At 36.3% G+C, this 27,056-nt stretch overlaps 1 protein-coding gene and 2 long non-coding RNA genes across 20 annotated transcripts in view; 2 read left to right on the top strand and 1 right to left on the bottom strand.

Moving 5' to 3' along the window:
- Positions 1-27,056, top strand: part of LOC100648008 (trehalase) — a 44,786-nt gene that overhangs the window by 1,865 nt on the left and 15,865 nt on the right. For 3 of the 17 annotated variants that reach the window (XM_048413447.1, XM_048413444.1, XM_012317468.3), the window contains exons 1-2: positions 10,691-10,708; positions 15,196-15,325. In XM_048413447.1, coding sequence (XP_048269404.1) covers position 10,708; positions 15,196-15,325 — 131 coding nt within the window. In that variant the 5' untranslated portion in view covers positions 10,691-10,707. Of the gene's footprint in view, positions 1-9; positions 212-293; positions 1,064-1,126; positions 1,175-1,407; positions 1,617-1,703; positions 1,907-2,137; positions 2,186-2,485; positions 2,670-2,777; positions 4,449-10,690; positions 10,709-15,195; positions 15,326-17,190; positions 17,741-18,336; positions 19,453-25,414; positions 25,858-27,056 lie in introns of those variants that run through there. The other 14 variants (XM_048413490.1, XM_012317448.3, XM_048413486.1 and 11 more) reach the window with 11 other exon arrangements.
- LOC125386602 lies at positions 10,715-12,162 on the top strand. Its single transcript, XR_007226937.1, has 2 exons — positions 10,715-10,906; positions 10,974-12,162. It is a non-coding gene; the product is annotated as an uncharacterized LOC125386602 (long non-coding RNA).
- Positions 18,515-23,139, bottom strand: LOC125386601. 2 transcript variants are annotated; one of them, XR_007226934.1, is made up of 3 exons: positions 22,857-23,139; positions 22,295-22,519; positions 18,515-19,465 (listed from the first exon to the last, which is right to left on the bottom strand). It is a non-coding gene; the product is annotated as an uncharacterized LOC125386601 (long non-coding RNA). The 2 variants fall into 2 exon arrangements; XR_007226933.1 differs by having other exon boundaries at positions 19,235-19,465; positions 20,427-22,519; positions 22,857-23,044.

Here is a 27,056-nt window from a genome sequence, read left to right as displayed (position 1 = left end):
ACTTTATAGAATATACGAATTAGAAAAAAAAATGAAGACTCCTGCCAAATTTCAATATCCTGGTTTTGAGACAATCAATTGGTTTGCAGCAAAGAAATTGCTGAAAGAATTGAAAGAATTAAACAATGAAGGAAAGAAATGTCCAGCGTATCTTTTACAGGGTGTTAAAGCATTACTCAGTATTCTAAAACAGTGGAACACAGATAAGGACGTGAGTTCATTTTTTCCATGGTAAAATCATTTTATCATAGCTTATGTATCTCATTAATATTTCTGAATTGCTTCTATTTTAGTATAATATGACCAGTAGAGGTCAAATACCAGAAACAATAAATAGTCAAAAATTGTTAAAAGATTTCAGTAAGGAAATTCGACATGCTGAACGATACTTAATATCTTTAAATCCCCCGAAACCAGAGCGAGAGAGTAAACGCAAGAAAAAGAAACCATTGAATAAAGATTTCGTAGATTATGATGTTGCCGATAGAATGCCTGATAATCCGTTCAAAGCAACGTTAAAAGAGACGAGTAAAGCGAATTCTGCGATCGCGGAGTCACCGTCATCCGGTAGACCACCGTTAAAACTTACATTACCGAAACCCATCATGTATCCCTATGCCAAAACTCAAAGTCCAACATTAGAAGAGAAAAATGTTTCCCCTGTTAGTAATAGAAGACCGTCAAAACCGGGTAAACAAAGTCCAACCGTAATTAGATTTAAGCTCGGCAATAACGAGGTGGTTAGGAGTACACATGATGACATAAATACTTATAATAATTTACATTCTGACCATCCCCTTGGGACTTCGAAAGAATTAACTTGGAAACAAACTTCTATATACGATTTTCACGACGGCAGCAATGAAAGCGATTATGGTCGATTTACTATTGACGAATCGCCAAAACGAAAGAGAACACCCAAAACTAATACGCAAAAGCGTTTAAAACGCGATTACGATGGAGATGTTGACGTTTTAAATGATGTACCTAAAAATGGAATCGAAGAATTATTAAAAGCTTCGGCTTATACCTTAGGAAACGGGACTCAAAGATTGGATGTAACGTACGTATTAATTGTTTAACAAATTGAAACATTTTCATGTATTACAACGTTTGGTAATTATAGGACATCAATGATATCGCAATATAGTCAACCTATGCCACCACCTACTGGGTAAGATAATATGAAAAGTTAGCATGCTTGAGGAATTTATTTGAAAACGCATGTTTAACATTACTTTATTATTTCATCTGTCCTTTCCTTTTCTTTTTCTTTCTCTTTTTATTAAAAGAACAAACAGAAGTGTATGTATGCGTGCGTGAATATGTAAATGTGCGCACTTGCGCGTGAGTGTATTATTTTTTAATAGTGTAGTATTGTTATGTTTTACGTTTTTGGTGTCCTAGTATTTATAAATTGAAAACAACCAGTTCTGGTAGGGCATCTCCTTCGACTCGGGAAGCAATTGCCGGGATGCTATCCTTCAGTGAACAATGTTATTCAACTACGTCAAATAGTACATCGAAATCTACAAAAATTACGAAAGTTCAAACTAACGAGGATGACGATCAGTCTATAGAAAATATCGATAAAGTTCACCAGGACGATGATTTTAGTATGTGAAACTATAAAAAGATTACTTCTTCATGCGAGTGCGTTTGCATTGATAATTAACATTATTATATATATATTTTCGATATAGTTTACCCGACTCTAGACGCTTCAGACGATGAAGATTTTATTTTTAAACCTAAAGCGAAAAGTCAGATAGACGAGGCATGGAATCCAAAAGCCAGAGTAGGACCTCTCTTGCCAAAAACGAATCGTCCAGCTCGAGAAGGTGTCAAGAAAACATCTGTCGAAAAAGGGCTCGAAGCAGCGGCAGCGAAACGTGCAAAACAATCGGTATGTACAAATTTGCTTTTATCCCTTTGTTGATGTTTTTGTTATTGTTATTCTCATTATTATACTGATTATCACGTTAATTAATAATCAAATAAGTTCTTAACTCAATAGATAATATAGGTTCCTCTTTATAACACAAATTAACTCATTTATCATTCTATGTGCGATCCTATGTTTACATTCATTTGTATTTCCATGATTATTTCTTTCTTGCATACTCATATCGCATAGGACGATTATCTGGATAACAACATGGATAAGGGCTCCAAGAAGAAATTGGTAGGCATATTACGGTTTCACTCTTCGTTTCATAACATGTGTTGCATGTATCTTGAATACGATATCATAATATCAGCAAAAGTAATATGTTATATATTTGATGTATATACATACATATAACTCTATGGCACACAGATATTACTATTGATTTTATTGAATATTTGATTGCAAATTATACTTCTTTTATAACATACTTATGATATACTTTGATAAATTATATTTCTGATTATATTACTTTCTATTTCGTTGAACGGTATTTAAGGTGAAACTGATTTACCTTTAATTTGTATAACATAATAGAGCACAACTAAGCGGACGTATAATAAAAAGAAGCAAAGGAATTCATCTGTAACTTCGGCAACTGGTACATCGACCACCTCTTCGGAAAATACCGCAAAAACAAGCATCGGATTCGGTTCGATATTAACGAGTCCTAATAGGCTCAAGGATGTTAAAGCGAAATTAGCCGCCCCGGTTCCAGTTGGTAAGATACTTCCTTATTTCAGAACATTTTTTCTTCTGGTATTTTATTAAAATCATTTTTCTGTCTTATCAAAATACTATTGTTATACTATTTTTACTTAATTTTCAGAACGAAAACCAAAGAAAGGAATGAAAACGGCGAAGCAACGCTTAGGAAAAATTTTGAAACTTCACAAAATGATGCACTAGGTTAAAAAATAGCAAAAAATCATGAACGTAACGGACTATACATCACATTACACTCTCGATTTATGTACAAAAACTACATATGTAATAGATGTACATTGCTATGTAAATATGTTGAAATCATTAAGGTAGTATATCTATCTTAAGAATCTAGTTTTTAAAATTACGATCGTTTTTTAACGAGATATTTATATTTATTATCGCAGTATTTAATTTTAAGATATATATACATACATATGTATATATTGTATGTTTTGATACTTGACTACTTCAGTAAGAGATTATTTATGTTGTAGCGAACACTTGCTGAAGCTTTTCCTAAATGTACAATTTTATTTTAAAGCATTATTCGTTTATAACTAAGAAAGAACAACATTGTCCATCTAATTGTAAAGAGGCTGTAGTATATTAAATCTTTCTCAATTCGCTATATAATAGTAGTAACAAATTTTGTATGGCATAATAGCTCCACGACAACGAAAAACAGTGGGATAATCGATACTGTGTTCTGTATAGATTTACTTAGAACTTTTGGTCTCGATCATGTGCTTTTCGTTACATTTACGTCTTGTACTTACTTCTATCTTCGGTTTATATCAAGTTATATTCACTTTGATATATTATAATATTTAATAATTTATTCTATCACCTATGATCTATACATTTGAACACACGTTAAACATATTATAGAGCATGATTCATTTTCATTTTTATAAACTAATGTAATCCTTTTTGTATATCTATTAATATCTTGTAATTGAGCATGCTCATATGTCAAAGGAATACAAACATTGCACACATATACACATATAAATTACAGCTGTCTGTCTTCATTTATTATCAGTTTCATTATCAATGACACAATTTCTCACTTGTAACCACTGATTTATATATATAATTTTTAATTGAAAGACGACACTAATTAAAAGGTGACGCAATTTTTCATTTATAATCACTGATTTGTATGTATTATTATTAATTGAAAGGTGACACCGATAATATAATTTTCACAGTAATGTATACAATATATTTCTTTTATAATTACAATACATACTATATATTCGTTGCGACGTTTATAAATGCGAGATGTGATGTATGGATTTCATACTTCCCGCTGAATATAGAGTGCAAAGGAGTGTGAGCGCATGCGTGTAATTATCTGTACTCAGCAGTATTCAGTAGTACCTTGATTGATGCTGACCGTTTTGTAAAATTTCTCGTTGATTTGATGTGTCTTCGCGAAAAAGTCTATCGACTGTTCGTTCTCTGTGTCCGTCGCTAATTATATCGGCGAGTGTGTATTTCAACGATTTAATCGTATTCAATATCTGTTTTCTAATCAGTGTCAATTGCTCGTGTCTTTTCTTCGAAAAATTTTCTTCTAAAATTTATGGTGTTTCAACACGTAGTGTATGTATATACGTATAGAACTTACGTATAGCATACAAATTGTGAAACGATCGTGAGCCAGTGAATCAATAGTAAAAGGGAAATTCATTGTAATATGCGATAATACCGACTGGGACGTGAAATTGTTTCCTTTCGACCGCGTGGAATATTCAAGACGCTATCGTGTGTATTTGACGTTCACAAGGTAAGTGAAATGTATGACTTCCAAATGAAACATTGTCAGATTAAAACATACATCTTGCCTTATCCATACACAGGAAATCTAATTAAATACTTCTATTTTAGTGTTCGGTACAGTTCGCTAATCAAAACGTGCAATGCAATCTTTTAGTCGTTTATCGTGAACTAGACGAATATGAATTAAGAAGAGAATTATTGAGGATTTTCCATTTTAGACCTTCCATTTTATCCCAGTAATGTCTTATTTAAGTATTGTTAATGAAATCGTTTATTTCCTAAATAGCAGTTAGCATTAACAAACATATGGGGAGACTTCCGCCTCTGCAGTAATACTTCTGTATATATCAGTATTACTTCGAACTTAAAATAGATTCATCACGAGGATTCGTATCTTTTGGCATGTTCAAATGGCATGAAATTTAACTCTGAAACTGTATTACGCAAAATTATTATTAGACGATAATGTGAAGACATAAACAAATAACGTTTCGTAGAGAACAAATATCAAGTAAGTTGGTTAGTATTCATACTACCTATTTACATAGTTTTGTAAATTTAGCACAGTGATTTTTCAATCATTGCAAAAAGAGTTGTCAAATCGCTTTGATGATCACTTACACCGAATTATAAGAAAAAGTATATTCTCTTACAAAAATGTTATATAATCATAAATCAACAAAAGTAATACTGTAAATTAATAGTCGATATATTGTACATTATACGTAATCATAGGCAAGATAACAGAATAGACTTCATACGCAACGCATCTTTATGTCATATGGCCTAAGGACTTTACACTCTGTTTATGACCGATTCAAAGCACAGTAAGATTACGATACTATGTACGATATGAAAAGGTATCAATTAATCGAGATTCAACAAGAGTAGATGTCTATACAAAAGTCTTTCTTTAATTAAACAGATTTTGGTTTTACTTAAATGTGAAATTAAAAAATGTCTCATTTTTTATGCTTATTACGTCTATATACAGGGTGTCCCATTTGAAATAAAGCACGTAATTATTTCCTAAACCTAAACTATCTGTTACAGAAAAATATGTTTCAAGTAAAACTTACCTTGTTCCGTGGGGAACATCTTGTAATGACTATCAGATTTATCCAGGTGGAGGCGTGTTCGAAATCTTAAGGTGATCTTTGTTTTTTTTTAAATGGAACTATATGTTTTCATTTAGTCAAGTTTGTAGCCTACTACAAGATGAATTTCATTAACCTAAATGTGTTGGTGTTTCAAGGTCATTTCCTGTTGTTCAAAACCTACTTTCGTTGAACATAGCAAGATCTCGTTCTTCGCAATATTTTATCGATACGGTTGTAAACATAACTCAAAGTCACACTAATAATATGCATTATCGTTACTTCTGTTTACAAACAGAAGTTTCCTACCACTTTTGTTTTTAATTTTTTATTACATAATCTGATAGTAATCGATGAATAAAACGAAATATTTACAACGGCTTTCAGTGTCGCAATTCATTGGTTCAAAAGTTGCGCGTTATTACAGTTTGAGGAAATTATTTACAAGTACTACTACCTCATTGATTTCGATGGTTTTTGAATATGTGTAGAAACCGATATTGTACAACTTTTTCCTATACATATAACCCTCGTTCGACCTTAGTTTCCCAGATATTCTACTGGTAAGGAACAAAAAACTATTGGTAGTACTATAGTGAATTCTGACTATAATTGTACATTCATGACAGCGTGTGCGTTAGCATTTGTTGTCGTTATTTTTTGCGATTACAATATTATACTATATATAGTATATTATATATAGTAGGCGGGTATAGTTAGAATTGATTATAATGCTACCGAGTTTTTGCAAATATCGCGGAAACTAAGGTTAAGTGACGACTGTATGTAAAGGAAAAAGTTGTTCAGTATCGTGGCACCGACAACATATCTAAAAATCATCGAAATCGGTGAGGTGGATGAGATATCGATATTTAAATAAATTAATAAAATCGACTGCGATTGCTATCAGATTATTCGAAAACCATCGTAAAACAAGTGGTGCTCTAAGACGAAGTTTAACTAGATCTTTTGAAATCAATATTAACACATCGAGTACTGCGGCATAGTCACGTTATAGACGAGTGTCGTTCTCTGATGAGGTCACGTGTACCACGGATTACTCGCGTGATTACATTCATTGGAAATGCTTATAAAATATGAGTTGACATTTATAAAACTACAAAAATAATTAGTAGGAGGAAAAAAAAGGATAATATATATGATATGCACTATAAAAACAATGCACATATTTATTTGAGTAAGATATAATTAAAGAGATATGAAATCAGTGACGGTTCGTAGATTTTACACCCGGCGCACTGTGTACTACATACGCGTGTAATCCTAAACAGTATCAAATTATTAAATCGGCTGAACAATTTTTTTTAATTGCCAACATGTCAATAATTCTAGTGTTCTGTATGGAACAGTTTTTCTTCCCTTCGATTAATGTACTCGCGTATTAAATTAAGATTCCAATTAAACCAACACAATTAAATCAACAGAAAAACTTTGAAACATTCACAGCAACCACAGAAACGAGTAGAACGCGCAACACTAACTGCAGCGCGGAACAGGACATTTTGAACGAAGTTTGAAGAAGTGTGTAAGAGAGAGTGAGGAACTTCCTACCACTACCGCTGTGCCTACAGCAGTAAGATCTTATTTGTATATGTGACTTTTCGGCCAATACGCGAGTTTATCTTTTTGATTGTATTGAGTATGGCAGTGGAAGTAGGGGTAACCTTTCCTCACTTAAGGAACCCCTCCGGTAACCCTGGCGAGGAAAGATATTAACAGCTGTAGCGATACAATGGTCGGTGATAGACTTTTGTTTAGTCTAAAAGCGATTTTCATACATTATGCCCGCATTTAATGAGCACAAGGCGTGTAGCAACTGTTGCGAGCCGGCCGCAGTCATTAACGCACGCTTCGTTTATATGCAAGGAATCAACTCGCTGTGACAGTGAGCCATGAAGAAATAATAGCACAAAACAAAAATTATACTACCAACAATTTTCGAAATATTTTAATGAGCCGTAATAAAAAAAGCTTGCATAAAACGATGTTTAGCGTTAAAATACACGTAAATAAAAGTGAGATTTATTCGGACAGTCGTCACAAAATGTTACTATTCTCACAGTACATCCTCTTGCTTGTTTGCCAGCAAATTTTTGAACATTGTTTATATAACATTCAGTTGACGCTTTGCTTTCTTCTTACTGCATTTCATGACGGTCCAGATATATCGCTCGAAAAATCTTCGTCTTAATTCCATGTTGATCGTTGAGGATAATTTATATAAACTTTTTATTTATATTTTGGAATCAGACGAATCTAATTTTTATTCGCTTTATACTTTTAAGGTGGAGGATGTGTTGGGTGTTATTGAAATACTGCGGTGTTTATCTTCAACAATGTTTATTTCTATATGGAGTGTGATGTCTGTCACGTTACGATCCATCTCAAATTGGTTACCCCGACGTGATCTGAACGAAAGAGGTGAACGTGTTTGGGCCGCATAAACATCCTACCGTAAATCATGGCTGTTCATAATGGCAAATGGCGAACGAGGAAGGACGCGCAACGAACACCACGGACAACGCAGACACTATAAGTCAACTTATTCCGCGTACCTCCACTACGGCCTCAAAGAATAGCGATGTAGTTTGTCATGTTGCAAGCGCAGATCAAGGTAGCGCGCATCACAAGTGACAAATCGAAATTTACCGCCCACGTCGCGAACCTCGGCGATCAATATTTAGATCAAATCGAGGACATAGTGCTAGATCCGCAGGCGATGGGACGATACGAGAAGCTCAAAAGTGAACTCATCAAAAGACTGGTCGATTCGGACGGCACGAGAGTGCAGCTGTTGTTCGAAGGTCAAGAAATAGGAGACAGGACACCGTCTCAGTTCTACAGGGACCTGAAGAAGCTGGCTGTCCCATCAGACGACGATGCTCGAAAGACGAGCAGCAACACCGCGAACACCTGCGTACATTGTTCGAACGGTTAAACGATTATGGTGTGGTAATTAACCCCGCGAAATGTAAATTCGGCGCGAGCGAAATCATAAGCCGTCGCCGTACGCCGCGTTCACGGACGGCTGTTCGCATTTCCCTGGTTCCAGCTACATGGGAAATGGGACTTATTCGCGCCATCACGGAAAGTTCTGTCGTAGTTGCATATGCCGGGCTACTGCAGTCTTTTTCTCGAACGCGATCTGCGACGTCGCGAGCGTGATTCTGGTCGGTGGCGACTGTCGAGGAGCAGCGCGCTAATCTGCGCTTCCAATCGACTTACCCGGTCATGCACCGTGTTTGGGGTGCGGTTCGATTGCTCGCTGACCGCTGCTATTTGTCCGGGTACGGGGCGTGGATCCTGTCTGCCACCGTGGTCAGGACTTCTGCACTTGTTTGGCCAGGACCTGTTGCGTATTCACTGAAGAAGGATCTTCCAAAGCGTCAGAACGAAGTCGTCTGGAGATCGATGGGACAGCCAGCTTCTTCAGGTCCCTGTAGAACTGGTACGGTGTCCTGTCTTCCATTTCTTGACCTTCGAACAATAGCTGCACTCTCGTGCCGTCCGAATCGGCCAGTCTTTTGATGAGTTCACTTTTGAGCTTTTCGTATCGTTCCGTCGCTGGCGGATCTAGCACTATGTCCTCGATTTGATCTAAATATTGATCGCCGAAATTCGTGACGTGAGCGGTAAATTTCGATTTGTCACTCGTGATGCGCGCCACCTCGAACTGCGCTTGCAACATGGCGAACTACATCACTATTCTTTGAGGCCGTAGTGGAGATACACGGAATAAGTTGACTTATTGTGTCTGCGCTGTCCGTGGCGTTCATTGCGCCCCCTTTCTTGTTGCCATTTGCCATTATAAACACTCTTGATTTACGGTAGAATGTTTATGCGGCCCAAACACGTTCACCTCTTTCGTTCAGATCACGTCGGGGCAACCAATTTGAGATGGAGCACATGTTGGGTGTTATAGTACTCCGATGTTTCACTTCAACAGTGTTAATTTCGATGTCGAGTGCGCGTCGTTTTTAGATCGTATCGTGACGCATGTCGAGCTCGAGCGATGACGATACAGTTCTGATGATTACTGAACTAAACTGCTACTGTCTCGATAGCGCCTCCATACAGGCTCAATACAAAATTCATACAAACTCGATACAACTAACCGTGACTATCTGTCTGACTGACTAACCGTGTGACTACCATCGACTACCATCAACTACCATCACGAACTTTTCCTCGTTTCGCTTTTTATAGGGTAGCGAGGCGCTCGGAGGAGAAAGTTTTCTTCAGAGGTGGGGATGAAGAAACCCGTAGGCAATAAAACAATAAATTTTTTCTTCGAAGGCTCACAGGTATTTTAATAAGTGCCAGGATTTGTTCTTTTACGACGTCCTGTCTTCGGAAGTCGTTTCGCGGGCTATGCGGCCAACATATATGCTTCAACCCTGGAACATTCTATACGGCCATGGGCTGCTACAATTTTATGCTTATGTCCTGCCTAGTTGAATTACGACTTAAGACTCTCGCCGAACAATAATAAATGACAAATAAAATGAAAGAAAAAGGATTTGAACAAATCAGCAGCGCCATCGTGCGATCCAAAGACGCATCATCATGCCGCATGACCTACCGATGGCTTACAGTATGATAATCCTATTAAACATGACAATTATGTACCAATTAATATTATTATGAAACATTTCGCGATAATGTTTCTTCTTATATGTAATTATCCAAATGACCTGAACGAGAAGTTCAGCGTGGGCCATCCGTGGCTCAAATCAAAGGTATCAAATCAATTTACGATAGTTCATTGCATACTTAATGAAATTACTTGAAATATGATTCCGAACGAAATGAGCCATCGTAAACTGAATTGATACCGATACAAGAAACACGCACTGCCAGACACAATAATATTGATTTTTAATACCGATTCCACGAGATTGTAACAGGAACTGAGAATGTTCTGGAAAATATCTGTTTGTAAAGAGAAATAACAATACAACTGTATCGACGACGTGCTACGAAGAACGAAATCATCTTGGATTTCTCAAGAAAAGAAAATTTGAATTCGCCTCGAACTGGGTTATAAACCTAGCTAAATGAAAACATATGCAATTTATAAAAACAAATTGAGGTCTTAAACTCCTTGACAGATCTATTGGTCATCGTAAGATATCCTCCTCCAAACAAAGTACGTATTGCTTGAGATATATTTTTCTGTAATAAATAGTTTAGCAAACAATTGCGTGATACCATTGAAATATTCTATGACACCAAATGAGACAAAAATGAAACACAGCAGAATTGCACACACAAACGAAAATAAAATTTGGAAATTCAAGTCTACACGAATTTGGCTAATTTCCAATTAGACAGGAGTAAACAATCTGTAAGAAGTTACATATTCTACCAGCGAATATAAGCCGGTAATGTAAAATAAAATTCTTCTGTTTAAGGTCACATTTTCCAACGAATAGAGTTTGAACACGTTCAGCCACGACTGTCAGACACTTGGGACGGAAAAGAAGGATGTTGAAAAATGGCCATTTTTAGATCTCCTTGCGAACGATAAATTCTTACAGGACATTTAAGAGCATCTTTCGACGAACAAGCATGTTATTACCATTTATCCGAAAAGCGATGGGAAAGTTAAAAAAAAAAATGAGTGCGAAGATGAAAAATTGGCAAACTTACTCGTGTGTTACACTTAATCTTCATTTTCTTCATATTCTTGTTCATTTATAGGATAATTTCTCGTCCATATCGACATCGTAATATCTCAGAAATTCTGCTGTAATATCACTAGATGGTTGCTACGTGAGAACAATGATGAACGATACGCTCGCTGACTTTGTATCCGCATATATATGTTTTGTATGCCAGCAACGAATTACACTCGGTCTAAAAACAGAATTAATGTAAACACTTTGAAGTAATTATGAAGTGCGAAAAATCAGCCAGAGTCACTCTCAGATACTAGCTTGAAGACGTAAACAGATAAGACCTTTCCCCATTGCATCTGTCAGTTTCGATGTTCGAAACGGGGACTTTGAATTCCAGATTGCAATTAGCATTCGATTCCATTCACTATCAAAAATATCAAATTGAAATAGAACCGAATAATTGCATTGGAATAAGGCAGTCGAATAGTTAAAAATACTTTGTTTACCTATTAATTGACACAGATAAAACCGGATTGGAAGACATTGTAGCACAGGCATGCGGGTGCAAAGTTGATGAACTTAACAACGATCCTGTGATGCTCTGGACTGGCTCGATTCCAAGCTTCGATTGATTTACCAGCAGAATTGCGAAAAAATCATTTCCTAGATGGTTCAGTATGTGGAAAAGGTGAAGATTAAGTGTAACGCGTGGATTAGTTTCTTGAAAGATGCTCTTAAATGTTCTGTTAGAATTTGTCGTACCCAAGGAAGTCAAAAAATGGCCATTTTCTAACATCTTTCTTTATTTTTCATTTCCCATACGCATACTTGACAAGTTTTCAAATTTGATTTTCTAAAAACTGCAGCCTCCAACGCAACTTTGTTACTCCTCATTTTCATCTTATTTTGATTTATTATTCATCTTATTGTCACATGTAAGAAAACGTAAAGTTTGAATATACAGAATGTACTGTAAACGCGATTTTCTTGAACTCGTTTTAATTACTTTCCTACACATAGAATCTCTCTAACCTCGTGTATTATTTTAATATACCCTTTTTGTAGCTTAACAAACTAGGTAATATGTAATTTATTTATTTAAGTTTTTCAGCAATATAGGTTTACGTAAAGTTTATGCATTCATTTTACTCCTTGGTTCTTAATGGGTTAAATTTTCATTTTGCTTGACACAGAATCAAGATAGCAAATCAACTCTCAATATGGACAATAATCGCCACATTTGTACAGTCATCGTCGTTGACACAAACAACTGCTTTTCTATTACGATATCCTACAATTTATTAATTCTTATATTTTTATCGTAAAATTGTTTTCGTCAATTTGCTATAGTGATAAATGTTTTGATTTATGCAAACTGTTAATCAAATGCGATACTTACTGTCTTTCTGTAGAATATACAGATATAGATCTATTATATGGAATTTAAATTGTTTACTTAAAAATCTTATCAATACTACATTAAAATGAAATACTTAACAGATAAGTTGAACAAGCCATTTTGAATTTGATAGCTATCGTGACTGAATCGTGGCTATCGTGATTGAAACCGATTAACAGAGAGACTTATTGTATATTTGTTAGCCTCGCTATCGATTCTAAGGAAACTTGTACAACTTATCTGTTAAATGTGCTCAGAATAACAATAGCTTCTTTTACAAAAGCTACTCAACGAAGCTACTCCAAAATATTTGATATTCACTAATACTAATTTTTGTTAATTCGTTAGAGATATTTATCATGCCACTTTAATAAAGATCAAGGTTGTCCCGAATCTTTCCGCTTTAATTTTACAAGTAAATTACAGTCTGTTAATAAAATCAAGTGTCTACAGTCTACGTAGTCTTATATAAACGATAATGAACGAGTATATTAATATTATTATCGTTTGTTTAAAATATTAGTACGTAGCTACAAAGCAGCCAAAGCTCAGACTGATTAGTGTTAAAGAATGGAAAGAAAATTCAGATTGACCAGTATTAACGAATGGAAAAAGTTACTGGTGTGAGCAAAGCTAGAAGTGGAGGAACGTCTACAAGAAAGGAAATTTTATAAATTAATTTGCAACATCTGTAATGGTATACGTTTGAGAATATTGTGGTAAACTTCTCATACTATGTGCCATGATATATATATATATTATTAATATATTTATTTTATTCATGACTTTTGGCTTTCGGTCACTCGCGATTACATCTTCGTTTACATTTACATCTACATTTTATTTAAGAATCTTACAACCTATGTGATACGTATATCGATAATTGATAAATTTTCTTAATTCTATTCTAAGCAAGTATGACTATTCAACAATTATTTATTAATTGTATAATCCGATTATTTTACTTGTTTATACAACGTTGCATTAAAGATATTATAATCTCACTATCTCTCACTGGAGCTCTCGAACAGCTCACAAGTAGAACTTAAATACGTAAGCCTGTCGTGTATGCAATAGAACTCCATTTACCTGATCTCATCAGGAACCTATCGTACGATAATTTATTGACTAATAATTTCGATAATAATAGATTGACAAGTTACGAGTTGTAGCTTCAGTTATAGATTTCTTTGTTACACATTAGCTGATGGGATAGTCATGTAACTTGTCGCTTGTAAAGTTTATCAAAAATGTTACTTCAGTACTTATTATATCTTAGTGAAAATGTATTGCTAGTAACAACAATGCGTTTCCAGCATCATACAAGAGCCACATAACATATATTTCGTGTATCTTCGCATTTCTTATCGGTGATGCATAAAAAACAATTGCGTTATATCGTTTACGGTAATAGCTATGATTGTGATTAAACAAACTTGAACCTAAATGAACTGAGACGACTTACAGACAATACATATGTTGTTTCTTATAGATTCGGGCAAACCATGTTGCAACATGGATAATAATTGCGCCAGCAAGAATTTGTGTGAATAACTAATAATAGAATTAAGAAATGATAAGAAATAATTGGATAATTGTTTTAGAGTATCGATTACAAATCCTAAGAATATATTGTCGCGAACAACAAAGGAGAAAACAATTATTGGTTAGGAGATGGAGACGAGTAAAGAATTAAACATTGATGACCTTTATTTGTCGATTTGTGCTTTCGAATATGCGGATTCGGAAACGATTTCATGGTGGTTGGCAACGGTCACGGTAACTCGGTGGAAAAATCTATTGTGAGAGAGGGAGTGGTTGTTTTAGGTCTTAAGTGAAAGTTCAGTTGGTCGGGAAGGGGATACTTTATGGAGCAGAGGCTCTTGAGCTTGAGTTGATTTTTTCAGTTCTAAATGACGAACTCAGAGTTTTGGCGAATACAATAGTTAGATTTTCTGAACGCCGGAAAATGGAAAGAGTATCATCTAACAGTATATAAAAATCGTCAGGTATGGGACCACGTAGGGTTTGACGACATTACTTACATTGTATACGATGTACATTATATCCATATATGATGTGTAATACGTTATTTAACCCATTAAGAACTGAATAGTGAAATAATGTGAATATTAAACTTAAATTTAAAATTCGCGCTATAATTTTGAATTTTGATGGCAGCATATCTAATCGGTAAAATTGCAAATCAACATAAAATTGTACGAAAAATTAAAAAGTTGTGTAATAAAATTTCCAAAGAAATTTTTCCACACAGTAAAAACCAATATCTCGAATAAATATCGAATAATGGAACATTTTAATACAAGGTTACGTTGGAGTTTGCCCAATTAATTCGAATGGAACCACAAATTGCTTGATAATTGTTCAGCGTATGAAATACTTTGATTTAATATGCCACTGCATAATTTAATCTATAGAAACAAAAAAAGAAATGATATATTATTTCTCATTTCGTAATACGATCTTCCGATTCCGAGCTGCTATCTTTTCGCATTACCGCGCTTGCGTACGTGTACGCATATTTTATATGTGTAGCGCAAAGTTGATTGGAAAGTTGAGATAAAGAAGCTGAGGGTCGTTCGTTTGATTGTCTAGTGATGCTGGTTTGGCAAGGAGCTCGCCGTTGCCTGAGTTGCAGCGGGCAGCGCACCCATCAAGGCTACCAACTGCGTCGTCATCGTGGATCAATTGGTGATAAACTCGATCGATATCAACTCGGTACCCGGTAAGTCGTCTGTGAAAACAAATCGTAATTGATAGGTGTGCAAATTTGTTAGTCGCGTATTTTATCGAACCAACCTAATCTCTCGTTCGATTCGTGTGATCGTACCCTCTCTCTTCTCTCTTCTCACTACAAGGATAAAACGGTTAAACATTTAACGACCGAGATAATCTTCCGTGTCTGGGTTCTCACGAGTTTTATATAATTCGAATATTCGAAGATTTGTTTGCGTTTCAGTAATTTTTTTTTCTCCCTATTTATCGTTCCCCCGGAGCCGATACATTCTCTATACATTTCGTCCAATCAGACTCCTCAAGGCAAATTAATTACCCAAAGGCTGATGGATAGTGGACTTACGAGAATAACTTTATCTCGTAGTCCAAGGTTCAATGCACGTAAGTGCCTTATTACGGCATTCAAATTAATTGAACGCCAGAGCTAGTAAATCACATTTCAGTATGTATTACGTATACGGGTATACATATGTATATGGTCACGCATACACGCACAAACACATATGCGCAAAGAACTCTGGACATTGTGTCAACGTACTTGGAGACCCGAGTAATCCTCCGCTCTTATTGACCTGACCAATTGATCGAATCGTTTAATCGTGGAAAAATTTCATGTCGGCCGCTAAAAACATTGCTACAAACATTCATGATAATTTCAAGCACGTGTAGACTCGATGACTTTACCAGAAAAATATAAATACGAACAGTTATAGAGTGACTTTGAATCATTTGCTGTACAACTGTGCAACGACTATCACATCACGGCTCGCTTTGACTCGCGACACGATTACCTTCTCGATCAGCTTTTACATACATTCGAATTGTATTTAACGTTGGAAAATAATTCCGTTCATTCGTCGTTAAACACTCGCCATTATTTTGTTATTATTCACTGGATCGTTAATGGAAGATGAAATGACATATAAGTAAACCAAATCGAATGTATCGATAAAACAGGCTACTTGATGCGCGCGAATTTAGATCACGTGACGAAATCGTAATCGCGTGACATTAGGAAAATCAGCCGACTACACGGTCACGCAGAATCACTGACGTTAAAAATCTGTCATTTAAGTCTACTGTTCTTTATGTGCCAATTTATTCTTCTTGGCCCACCAGACAAAATCAATTGAACAATGGCAATTAGGAGATTCGAGGTTAATTGAAATTATTATTGTTGAATGTTTTTGATTTGTTGCGTTATAGGGACAGGAGGCGACTTGAAATGATGGCTCGCTAATCACGTTATATGATATAATTTAATAAAATATAACTTATATAAAATACCACTACAAATTGCCACAAATTTTGTGTATAAATGGAATAAGCTTTTGTACTGTTTTCTTTAATCTTGGCATATATAATTTAATTTTAATTAACAAAAAGGAGAAAATTTCTCAAAGAATACCTATAAGTTACTTCTTGCATAATTGAACTAATACTATTAAAACGAAACTCTACGAGTCACGAGTTACAAGTTATTATTACTAATAAATTCTCTTGCATCATAATAACAAGTTTGATGATAAAACAGACGACATTTTTTACAAGTAAATTTTATAAGTCAAAGATATCTGGATATCCCATTTCACGTAAAATTATAAAATTGTGGAAAAGTCTAGAACCTATAATTTGTAATTTATCAAGTCACTAATATTATTCGTTAATAAATGATTGGGACGCAGTATGTAAGTAATAGATTCTAGAAAATGAAACGTTGAGGGGAATATCAGAAAAGAGTCCACTATAATAGATTACAGCAGCAGATACATAATTTTTACCGGCGAAACATATCGATACGAGGGGTAACTCTATAAAAGTTCTCCCGATTCACGCCAGTGCGTCAGTGAGCAATTGGACGCCGGAGCGTTCGTATCTCTCGAAGGTTACGCTCTTTCGTTACCAGTGCCGTATAAGATTCGTCGTGGTGTGTTCATATCGTTTCCGTTATTTTAATTCTTCGAATAACAATTTTCTCTCGTTTAAACGCGACATCATTACCGTGCATGTGTTATTTCGTGTTTGTTTCCTTTGGCCGATTATTTAATCCATACAATCGTGTTAGGAATAGTCGTGAAACAGATAGAACTGGTACCTAACCTCTAACGATATTAGCTTGCTGACAAGAGATATTCAACACTGTCATAGGCAAAAAGTCACGTGTATTGGAAGAGTGTGATGTTTAGCGTGCACGCGATTCTTTCTTACCACATGTTTACGATCTAAAATTACATAGTGCAAATAACTTGGAACGAAATACATTGCCGATGAGAATCATTCAAGTGACTCAAAGTTAATGTTTATTCTGCTTATTGCACCTCGATTTCTGCAAGGAATTTTTCTTTGACGAAATAGTGTCGAGGTTAAGGACGCATCAAAAAAGAGTCTGAGGTCATTTCGAACGGTATGTATATAATATCTTTCATCATCTATCGAAAAACAAGTAACCGTTCTTTTCAATCAAAATAAATATTCGTAAAAAGGCGGATTGTTGTAAATATTTATTATTCTTCTTTCTTTTTTTATGTTTGTGCGATTTTACAAATACCGTTATTCTGCTTGTACGATTTATTTTATTGCCAATTCAAAGATAACATTGCAATTAAGTGAATCGATTCTTGGAGTCACGCGTTTCTCTAACGGGAGAGGATCGATCGTTATCGTTGTCGAGTTGAGTTATTCAAATGAGTTACTATATGATTTGTGTAACTACTAAGATAAGATAAATTATCGACACAAAATCCATTCTTTAAAAAACTCAGATTAATTCGGCGTGTCTTTATGCAGCATCAATTATCGCGATCAAAGAGAGGACACTTGCGTTGTAAATGTACGCCGTGGTAACGTGTTCAAACAACACGTGGTATCTTCGGTTCCTTTCGTATCGATTCGGTAGCCCTCGTACGTTTAAAATCTATTTGCAAAAATCAAACTATGGGTGGAATGCGAGCCTTTAAAAAATTATCTTATTACGAAAAAAAAAAGAAAAATTAAATGATATTGAGAACGACTTTGTATTCTCCCTTTCTGGCGAATCTGTCTAATCTATCGTGCAAAAAGTTGGTGAGAGGTCACAAGAAAAAAATTCGTATAGATTACATTCTCGCAATTACTGTTCGCATAATGGAAAAATATCAGTATATACAGTATGTGGATAGAAATGACTATATTTCGATAGTATTTCATAAACTTTTTTCCCATAATATATTAACTGAATTAGTACATAAATCTATAATGATAAAAACAAAAATTTTGCTCGTTTATGGTTGAGATAAAATTAGTGAATGATTCGCATCGTGGACACGTGGTTCGCCTTCGGTTGTTTTCGCTGATCCTCGCGTAAACTCGATGTCTGGCTAGACGCCACGATGCACACATACACATCGATGCAAACCAGTTCATACCGGGTTGTCCATGAGTATAGACCGAGTTTGAATGTAAGTGGAAAGATTAAAAAAAGAAAGTTCTTCCAGATAATGTTTCATTTGTTTCCCTTTGATATACTTCATTACTCTGTCATCTCTTTAAATCTACGCAATGCTGTTATTATAATTTATAGAAAAAAAATTTGATTGCTTTTTTCTGAGACACTGTAGACACATGATGGGCATGCCTACCTCTTTATCAAGAGAACGAGGATTTGGCAAATGTAAAAAGGAGAGGGGGAAGAAAGACTGACAATCAGTAAGGGCGATAAAACGAATGAACGTCAAAGAAAGAAGGAGCGGGTGGGATGAAGCGAGAGAGACTGAAAGAGGGAGACGGACAGGAAAGGAGAAAGAGGGGACGAGAGCGAAAGAGCGTCTGAGTCTGAACGGTGGAGGTTCACTTGGATACTCTCGGTCAGTCACATACGCAACGCGGAACAGTGAATAGTGAATACTTTTTTCTGTAACGAATCGATTAATTTGATTTCGTCATCAACGGTATCTACTGCGTGTTTAATATCTGTAGCATTTCGTTGATAGCTATTTATATCGCGTGTGTTTCCGCTTTCAAGATTGTGCGATTCGTTTGCTCCGATCTTAAGAGTGGTTAACCGGGGGTGTGAGTGGGTTTGTTACGTGCTAATTTTTCCTCTTTCTTCCATCTGGTTCGCCGATAGTATGGACAAAGGTATGTTTGCCTCCTGTTAAAAAAAAAACACAATTTTACCGATCTATCGCGTTTCGACTGTTTCTCGATATCATTCAGAAACACGTGTTCTGACGTTCGCCACCGCTAACTCGATTCCTATTGGACGGAAATTCAATTTTTTTTTAGAACGTCTTACATAATGTACTTTTCTTATCTTTAATAGAACGTAAATTTTTGCAAGTTTGAGTGTAGTTCAGAAGATCGAATTTTTATACGTATATACAAGTGTTCAGACAAAGAACATTTTACACGTGATTATAGTTGTTAGACCAATCGGTGCTAACACGCACATACTCGTATATGTTGTACAACTTTTGCACAGAAAATAAGAAGGAAAAATAACCTTGAATTTGGTATTTCGCATTTTACGCTAGTGTTTACTGACATGATCACATTGGAATGTTTCGGCAGTCTTGCAACTTATCGAATAGATAATAGAAAACAAAAACAAGAAAAGAAAAAGAAAAATGATACTCTTTCGATGAACATAGGAACGTGTTAAAATGCTATTTTCTTTCCAAATTACAATTTTTTTATGATGAAGTTAACGAGACCGTCCAAACAATATCCGCTTAATGATTCAATGAAAATTGTCTTAAGTAATGTTAGTATGGCAATGGTATGGCAATGTCACAATTGAGAAGTTGCCAGAATTGATTTCAAAGTAAGTTAGAGGGTCGACCTAATGGTATTATTAGATTTCATATTGTAGTATTGTGAACTGTCGTATGGGAAAGATTCACAGCTTCTCATTTTCAACGTGTTCAATTATGACAGCAGACGAGTTAATTGACCAAAGCAAGCGCATACATCACGTGATAGAATGCATTTATATTGTACCAATATAAATCGAAATGATAGGAATGATCGTAAAATTAATTCGGTCACGCGTTGCTCCGTCAATCATCAACGATGTTTGTGACCCTCTACGACCAGAGAAAGCGGATACATACGCGCGGTCGCGCCTTCGGAAGTCTTAATCTCCGATTGGTCGAATTGGTAGGCGTTGGTTTCGAGGCGTCTTGCGATTGGTTCAACCAAGGGGGCTCGATCCTCAGCGATTCTCATTCCTCCACCTTCTCCTTCCTTTTCATTTGTGCTTTTGCATCTTTAATTAACAACTACGATTCTCCCCCAAGATTTGACGTAGTTATACAAAGAATCTAAATATATCCTAATCCTTTTGGAGATCTTCGAACTTTTCTTATTCCAATCTTGCACTATTCGATTCATACATTGCTTTTACACATATGTAAGTATGTATACGTATCACGATGATTGGAGTATCGATGCCAAGTTCAAAAGGTCATACTATCGAGTATCTGCAGGTTTTACTGTTCTCGCGTGTTTCGATGGTGGTTTTATTTGAGCGATACCATGGTCGTGACGAATGTTCGATCGTCTACTACCAATGAGCAGGTTATTTTAACTCTTGTGACGTAATGAGAAGCGCTAGGAGACTTTGTACAATCTCGTACGATGAGATGTGTGCTAACTGACGATGCAATTTCAGTCGCGGCAACTTCAATTCGTATAGTCGATAGTATTGAGGAAAAAATCTTCGTAGAAGTTAAAAAAAGACCAAGAAATTGGCAAGTAATCCTGCTACTACGGAGATTGTCTGGTTAGAAAATTAGAAGACTTTAATTTCGTAGACTACGGGAGAGCCTTTTTGTTGAACTGCGGTTATATGAAGTTTATATGAAATTGGTTTAATGAATTTACGCATCTTAAAGCTCCTGTTATATTATTTTGTACATTTTTGTATATTATAATTTCCTATAAATGCATAAACATTCGCATTCTGATTATAATATTTAATTAATTATGAAACAAAAAGAACGACTCTTTTCGAAATTGAAATATGTGACTAGATCTACATTTTCAGAATCATGACTTATATTGGTGTGATTTTCAGCCCGCTGTTTATCGCAACAGTATTAGTATGATCTTTCGAGATTATAAAATCCTGAGAAATGAACGATAAGCTTCAAAATTTCAAAACCGTGAAACAGCAATAATTCGAATGTTGCATGAAACACGCAAGAAGCGCGGGAAGAACGTCACGTTGCAACGTCATGGGTCGAATGTCGGATAGTCGCGTAGGTAGTAGAGAACCTCGACCGAGAAGATGAGATTCGAGTAAAAGTTGGCAGCTGTACCTTCGTTTCGTTTTGTCACTGGCCTAAATTCCGGCTTACTCTCGTCTTTTTTGATCATTGTTTAAATGCAACTTTCTCCTCATAGACAATGATAAAAACTTAATTGGAAAAACAAATTGATTACATTTGTTTTCATTAGATGAGTTAACGATTTTGCGAGTTATCGATAAACTAACATATGCTTATACATTTATAGGAAGTCGAAATGTATAGAAATACAGAAAGTATGCATAATACGGAGAAATATATAAAATATTGTAAAAGTATACGTAAATTTAATATAAAGTTTCTTCGTGAAATCGTTAAATAAGACGCACGTTCGAAGAATGCTTCTAGTGATATATATCTCGTTTTATAAATAAATATTATAAGCCGTTGTTAATTTTATTTTACATGTACGCATACGTATAAAAATATAATATATTGCATCTTTATAATATATGAGGAATGGAATATAAGTCTCTATCTAGATACCATCTTTTCATTTGTATATATAAAAATATGAATTTCCATCGAAAATATGAATCCGCAGTCCACTTATGGATTCACGAATTCGATCTTCAAAAAGAAAGTTACCGATCGATTCGAAAGCGGTCAACAAATTAGCAAACGATATAATATAAAAAGATACTTGAAACAATGAATTTTATTTGACTAACTAGCGTGTCATTGAAAGAGGGAAGGTCAAATATCGAGCTTCCATGAGACTTGATCATTAAAATCGTGAGGAAATTGTACGCGTGTTCGTCGATCTTCACTGGGGGCTCGTCGATGCGCGAGCTCGATGATTGGTCGGTGTATAACTTGACGTCAACGTGCAATGAAATAATCGAGGGCTCGCGCAATTGCGCTTTATTATTTTGTTCCTTCCTTGCAAATCAGCCCTGGTAAATCAGAATTATCGTGATTAGACGTTATCGGCGAACGAGTCGCAATAACGACGAAATTTTTCCACGTTAGATGTTTCAAAATAGATTCAATCCGAAATTATTCAAAAGAATAAAGCGATTTTTCTTCATATTCATCGACTAAACAGATAGAAGAAAATGTGTGAATTCTCTGATTTTAACCGAGTTAATTTGGTTTTACGGAAAAGCAGAAAAAATGATGAATACATAGATTGAAACGATGTTGCATCATCTCATGGTATCTACATATCACGTAGGCCTTCGCTCATCTGGACGCTATAGGACGCGAGACGCGACTCGACGCACGCTTTACCTGTTACATAGACCAGCGCACATTTCGGTATACGTGCCGATGCACACGCCACGTCGCTGTATCCCGTGATCACTTTAAATTTTAAGTAAACGAATCGCTGTTCTCGCCACACAGATTCCGTTACGCGCAACATACGCTGCTGCTTGGACCAGTTGAACTGACTGGATTTGGCTCGTTGATCCATAATTGAGACATTCGTCTTTTATTGCGTAAACGTGTCCTTTTGTTTCGTATACCAAAAGCTTTACATTACCAACAGATGTTTAGCATTCGCATTATCGACCACAACCGCTATTGCCTACTATCAACACTATTAGCGACTTGTACATTTTGTTACGTTATCTCCTCAAAAGATGGGAGCACCAACGTTCTTAGCGATTTTTTCGTCTTTTGAGAGTTTGGAGGACTTGTAACCGAATTAAGCGTAGAGTAATTCGTATCGTGTCACGCGTACATTTTTTAAATTCAACGATTTCACAAAACGATTCAAAAAACAATTTTACATAACGAAATTTATTCAGTTAATTACGGTTAGCTAGATAAAAAGGAGAAAAATACATAGAAGTGATCAATTTTGTTTCGTGAGTTGACACGTTCCTTTTTAATCAGTTCGTGCATAATCGACACATGGCTTGATCAGCATAACATCAACATTATTTTTTTCAGTATTTAAGCTTAAATCATCATTACCAATGAGCAAATTTTTGCAACAGATTCGTAAAATAATTTTGATTTTTATGTATTTACAAAAGTTATCTCGCATTCTTCTGCTTTTCGTTGACATTCAAGGACACGTGTTCAATTCAGTGATAATAATTACTTGACATACCTTTAAATTCGTTAATCTTTCGCAGCGTAATCGTCGCGAATTATTTAGCATATTTATTCTGTGTAAATATTCGTCAGGGACGAATATTCGCGAACGTTGATCGTTTGGGTCACGTTCATCGTCATACATATAGATCGAATCGTGAAAGGAAAGGAAGGGAAGAATATTCGGCCATTGTTGATTGTCGCAACGCGTTACAGAGTACAGGTGTGCAGCTGTGTCGCAACCTTTGAATAAAACGCACGTTCGTGAATTATCAAATAATAGCAGTTTTATTACACGAATGGCAATTAATTTGTCGTTATTTTTCGTATACTACACAACGATCGACAATTATACGACTTATTGTCATATCGTGACCTTCTACTTTGTGGTATTTCACATCAAACATATTCTCGTACCTTGTAATTCGACTGAACGAGAATTTTAAAGAGCGCGCTACAGATTATTTTTCGTTTCTTTCTGGTTGTTATAGTTGTCACCGTTATTGTGCCCTCTCGAAACCGCGAGCCCTCCACTCCGACCTATTTCCAGCTAAAAATAGCCAATAGAATGATTGTCGTTAGAGCAACGTTCATTCGGTCGCCGCGTATCGCTATTAAACTTGAAGACTTTTTACGCGCAATTGACACTCTTCTCTCCCTTTGCTTTGCCTTCCTCGTTCTTCTTTTAGTCAACTCCTTTAACCAGGAGTCTTTCGCCGCGAAAGCAACGTGCGCGTTGCTGTCCCCACTTCGCTGCCAACAGCGAATAATAAGCAACGAGATACGCGCAACATCGCTGGCCGCCGCACGCACGCGAATCAGATACTTTTAACTTGAACCAGATCTATCACACCTTGTCACCTCTATCCAACCCACTAGTCTTCCCGTACTTCGTGCTTATTCTCTCAAACTCGCTTTCACTTGTGTGACTGTTCCTTTCACGGCCATGTTTCTTTTTTTACTGGCAATTATAAACCACGAAAGAAAGCGACACGAACGTGCCACCTTTTTTCTTTTTTCTCTATTTTATTCTTCCTTTTTTCTTTTTTGACCGACAGACCTTGAAACAAATACATCCTAGTATTACTGTATCACTTTCGACGAATAACAAGCGAACCTTGCTTTTGTTTTCAAATATCATAACGTCAGATTAGAATATGAATATACATTATGCTTTTTTGTTTTCAAATACGGTAACGTTAAGTTAAGTTAGAACGTATATATTAATTTTGTGTTTCATTTTCAAATACAATAACGTTAGATTAGGTTAGAATATGAAAATGAATGTTGGCTTTCGTTTTCGAATACGATAATGTTAGGTTAGGTTAAATATCAATAGATCAAAATATAAACATAAATTATGTCTTTCGTTCTGAAATACAACAACGCTTAGAAACAGGTTAGATTAAAATATATTGTTTCCAGATATATATGTGGACGACATCTGGCAAATGTGGTAGCTACTAGCTTCTAGCTACCATCGTCGCGTCCTTGACCGGTCGAATTTAGCACATAGATGGTTGAGTATAAGAGGTTAGATGAGGTTAGAATCGTGGCTAGAATCGTTGAGAGTAACGAAAAGTTGTTGTCAGAGGGGAAAGAGAGTAGATTCGAATCTGTGATCATGTCGACGAGGCGCGGGACGATGGTGGTGCGACATGGGCCGATCGGGACCAATCGGGACCGCGATACCGGGGGCTCGGCTGTAGCGTTCCTTGCGCATTCCTCGGGCATTCCTCGCGCACGGCCTATCACGAGCTCATAAAGAAGCCGCGTACCTTCTCGGCCGATTTAGTCGCGTACCGTACCTATTGCCGCGTAGCGTGCATCGTGCACCGTACACCGTGCACCTTCCCCGCACGAGCACCACCGACCTTTCATCATCCAAAATTCCTCGAAATCGGGCCTATTTATATTCGACTAATCCTTCTTTCCCAACTTGTGACTACATACTGCTCGTTAAGTCGCGGTCAATTAAAATTGTTTTTCGTTATATCCTCGACTCAAGCAACGATCTGCAACAGCTATCGTTGTAAATTGGCCAAGGATTCCGGAAAAGCAAAACTTTGGCGTTTGTGCCAGCAAACTATCGTCGAGTCGTAAGTATCGAACGATCGATCGAGACATCGTAAGGAAGGAAGCAGACGACAGCAGTGTCGTTAACAGAGATCGAGGAATCGTTAGGCGCGTAGGTATTACGTTGCAGCGATGACCTTTCTGCGCTCGAAATTGTATAGTTTTACGATATCGTGTGTCCGCGTCGCGTAAACGATCCACTCGGCTGATCAGTTCTCGTGGCGATTCTGTCCATTCTCTCGACTAGAGAATCGAATTGAAAATCGCGAATCAAATGAAATCGTCGTTGGAATGGCGAGATGCGATACTATGACCACGTGTACTTGCGTCAGGAAGTCAGCTGGAACGAGAGACAGGTTTAAAAAAATATTATTCGTGGAAATGAAACGGTTGGTCGATACACGTTTTGTCCGCGTGATAGTAAACGCGTGAATGTTATTGCGATCGCGGCTAAATACCTTGTGTTTAATGGGTGTTGCTTTAAATTTAAACGTACATAGGTATATTCCAGCTGTAATTAGCGGTTGGTCTGTTTCAAGCAGTCGAATCGAGTTGTCGCTGTTATCGCCACCATTGTCGTTACCGTCTTCGTTCGGATTACAGTAATTGCAATCGTCATGACTTGGACGTGTTCGCGGTATATTGTGCTCGTGAACGTCATTCGTTTTTTTAATTCCCACCTGTTTTTTCATTCTCGCCAGCTGCGCCGTCTATTTCAAAGTCGTGAACTTTCAATCGAGATTATACACCTTGTCTCTATTATAAATTGAGAAACAGAATTCTATTGCATATTTTCGATTACGTCGTGTCTTAAGAAATGAAATCTTCGATTTGTTTGAAAGATAAAAGCCTAACATATATTTCTGATTGGTCGAAATTCAGATAACGAGACATCTAAATACACATAATTTTCACAGGTGAATAAAATCATCTGTCTGTGGAGGATTACACGTGCCAACTCTGTCGTTCGCCACTCTTTATGCAACATTTCGCAGCGGTTTCTTTCGTCGTTTCACCGACGGCCTCCAATTAACGAGATTGCTGGTGAAACGGCGCCGCGATAAATCCTTCAAGCGATTCGCGATGCGTATTCGACCTTGCTTGTTCGTTTCTCATGGAAATTTCCCTAATCGGCCTAATGCGATCGCGCGTATCGCCAGCAAGATCGTTGGTCGATTTTGCGCTTGTCGATAGCGTCGTTTATCTCCCTGACAAACGATTTTGACGCAAAGCCAGCGAAAATGCGAGTCGATCCAGATGGGTATACACGTTGACGAGATAATGGGCTCCTCCTTCCACTCGGCGAATCTT

The sequence above is a fragment of the Bombus terrestris genome, chromosome 2 (assembly GCF_910591885.1).
Source record: "Bombus terrestris chromosome 2, iyBomTerr1.2, whole genome shotgun sequence".
Lineage (NCBI taxonomy): Eukaryota > Metazoa > Arthropoda > Insecta > Hymenoptera > Apidae > Bombus > Bombus terrestris.
Note: the sequence above shows the minus strand (reverse complement) of the source record. Positions and strands in the feature narration are given on the sequence as shown.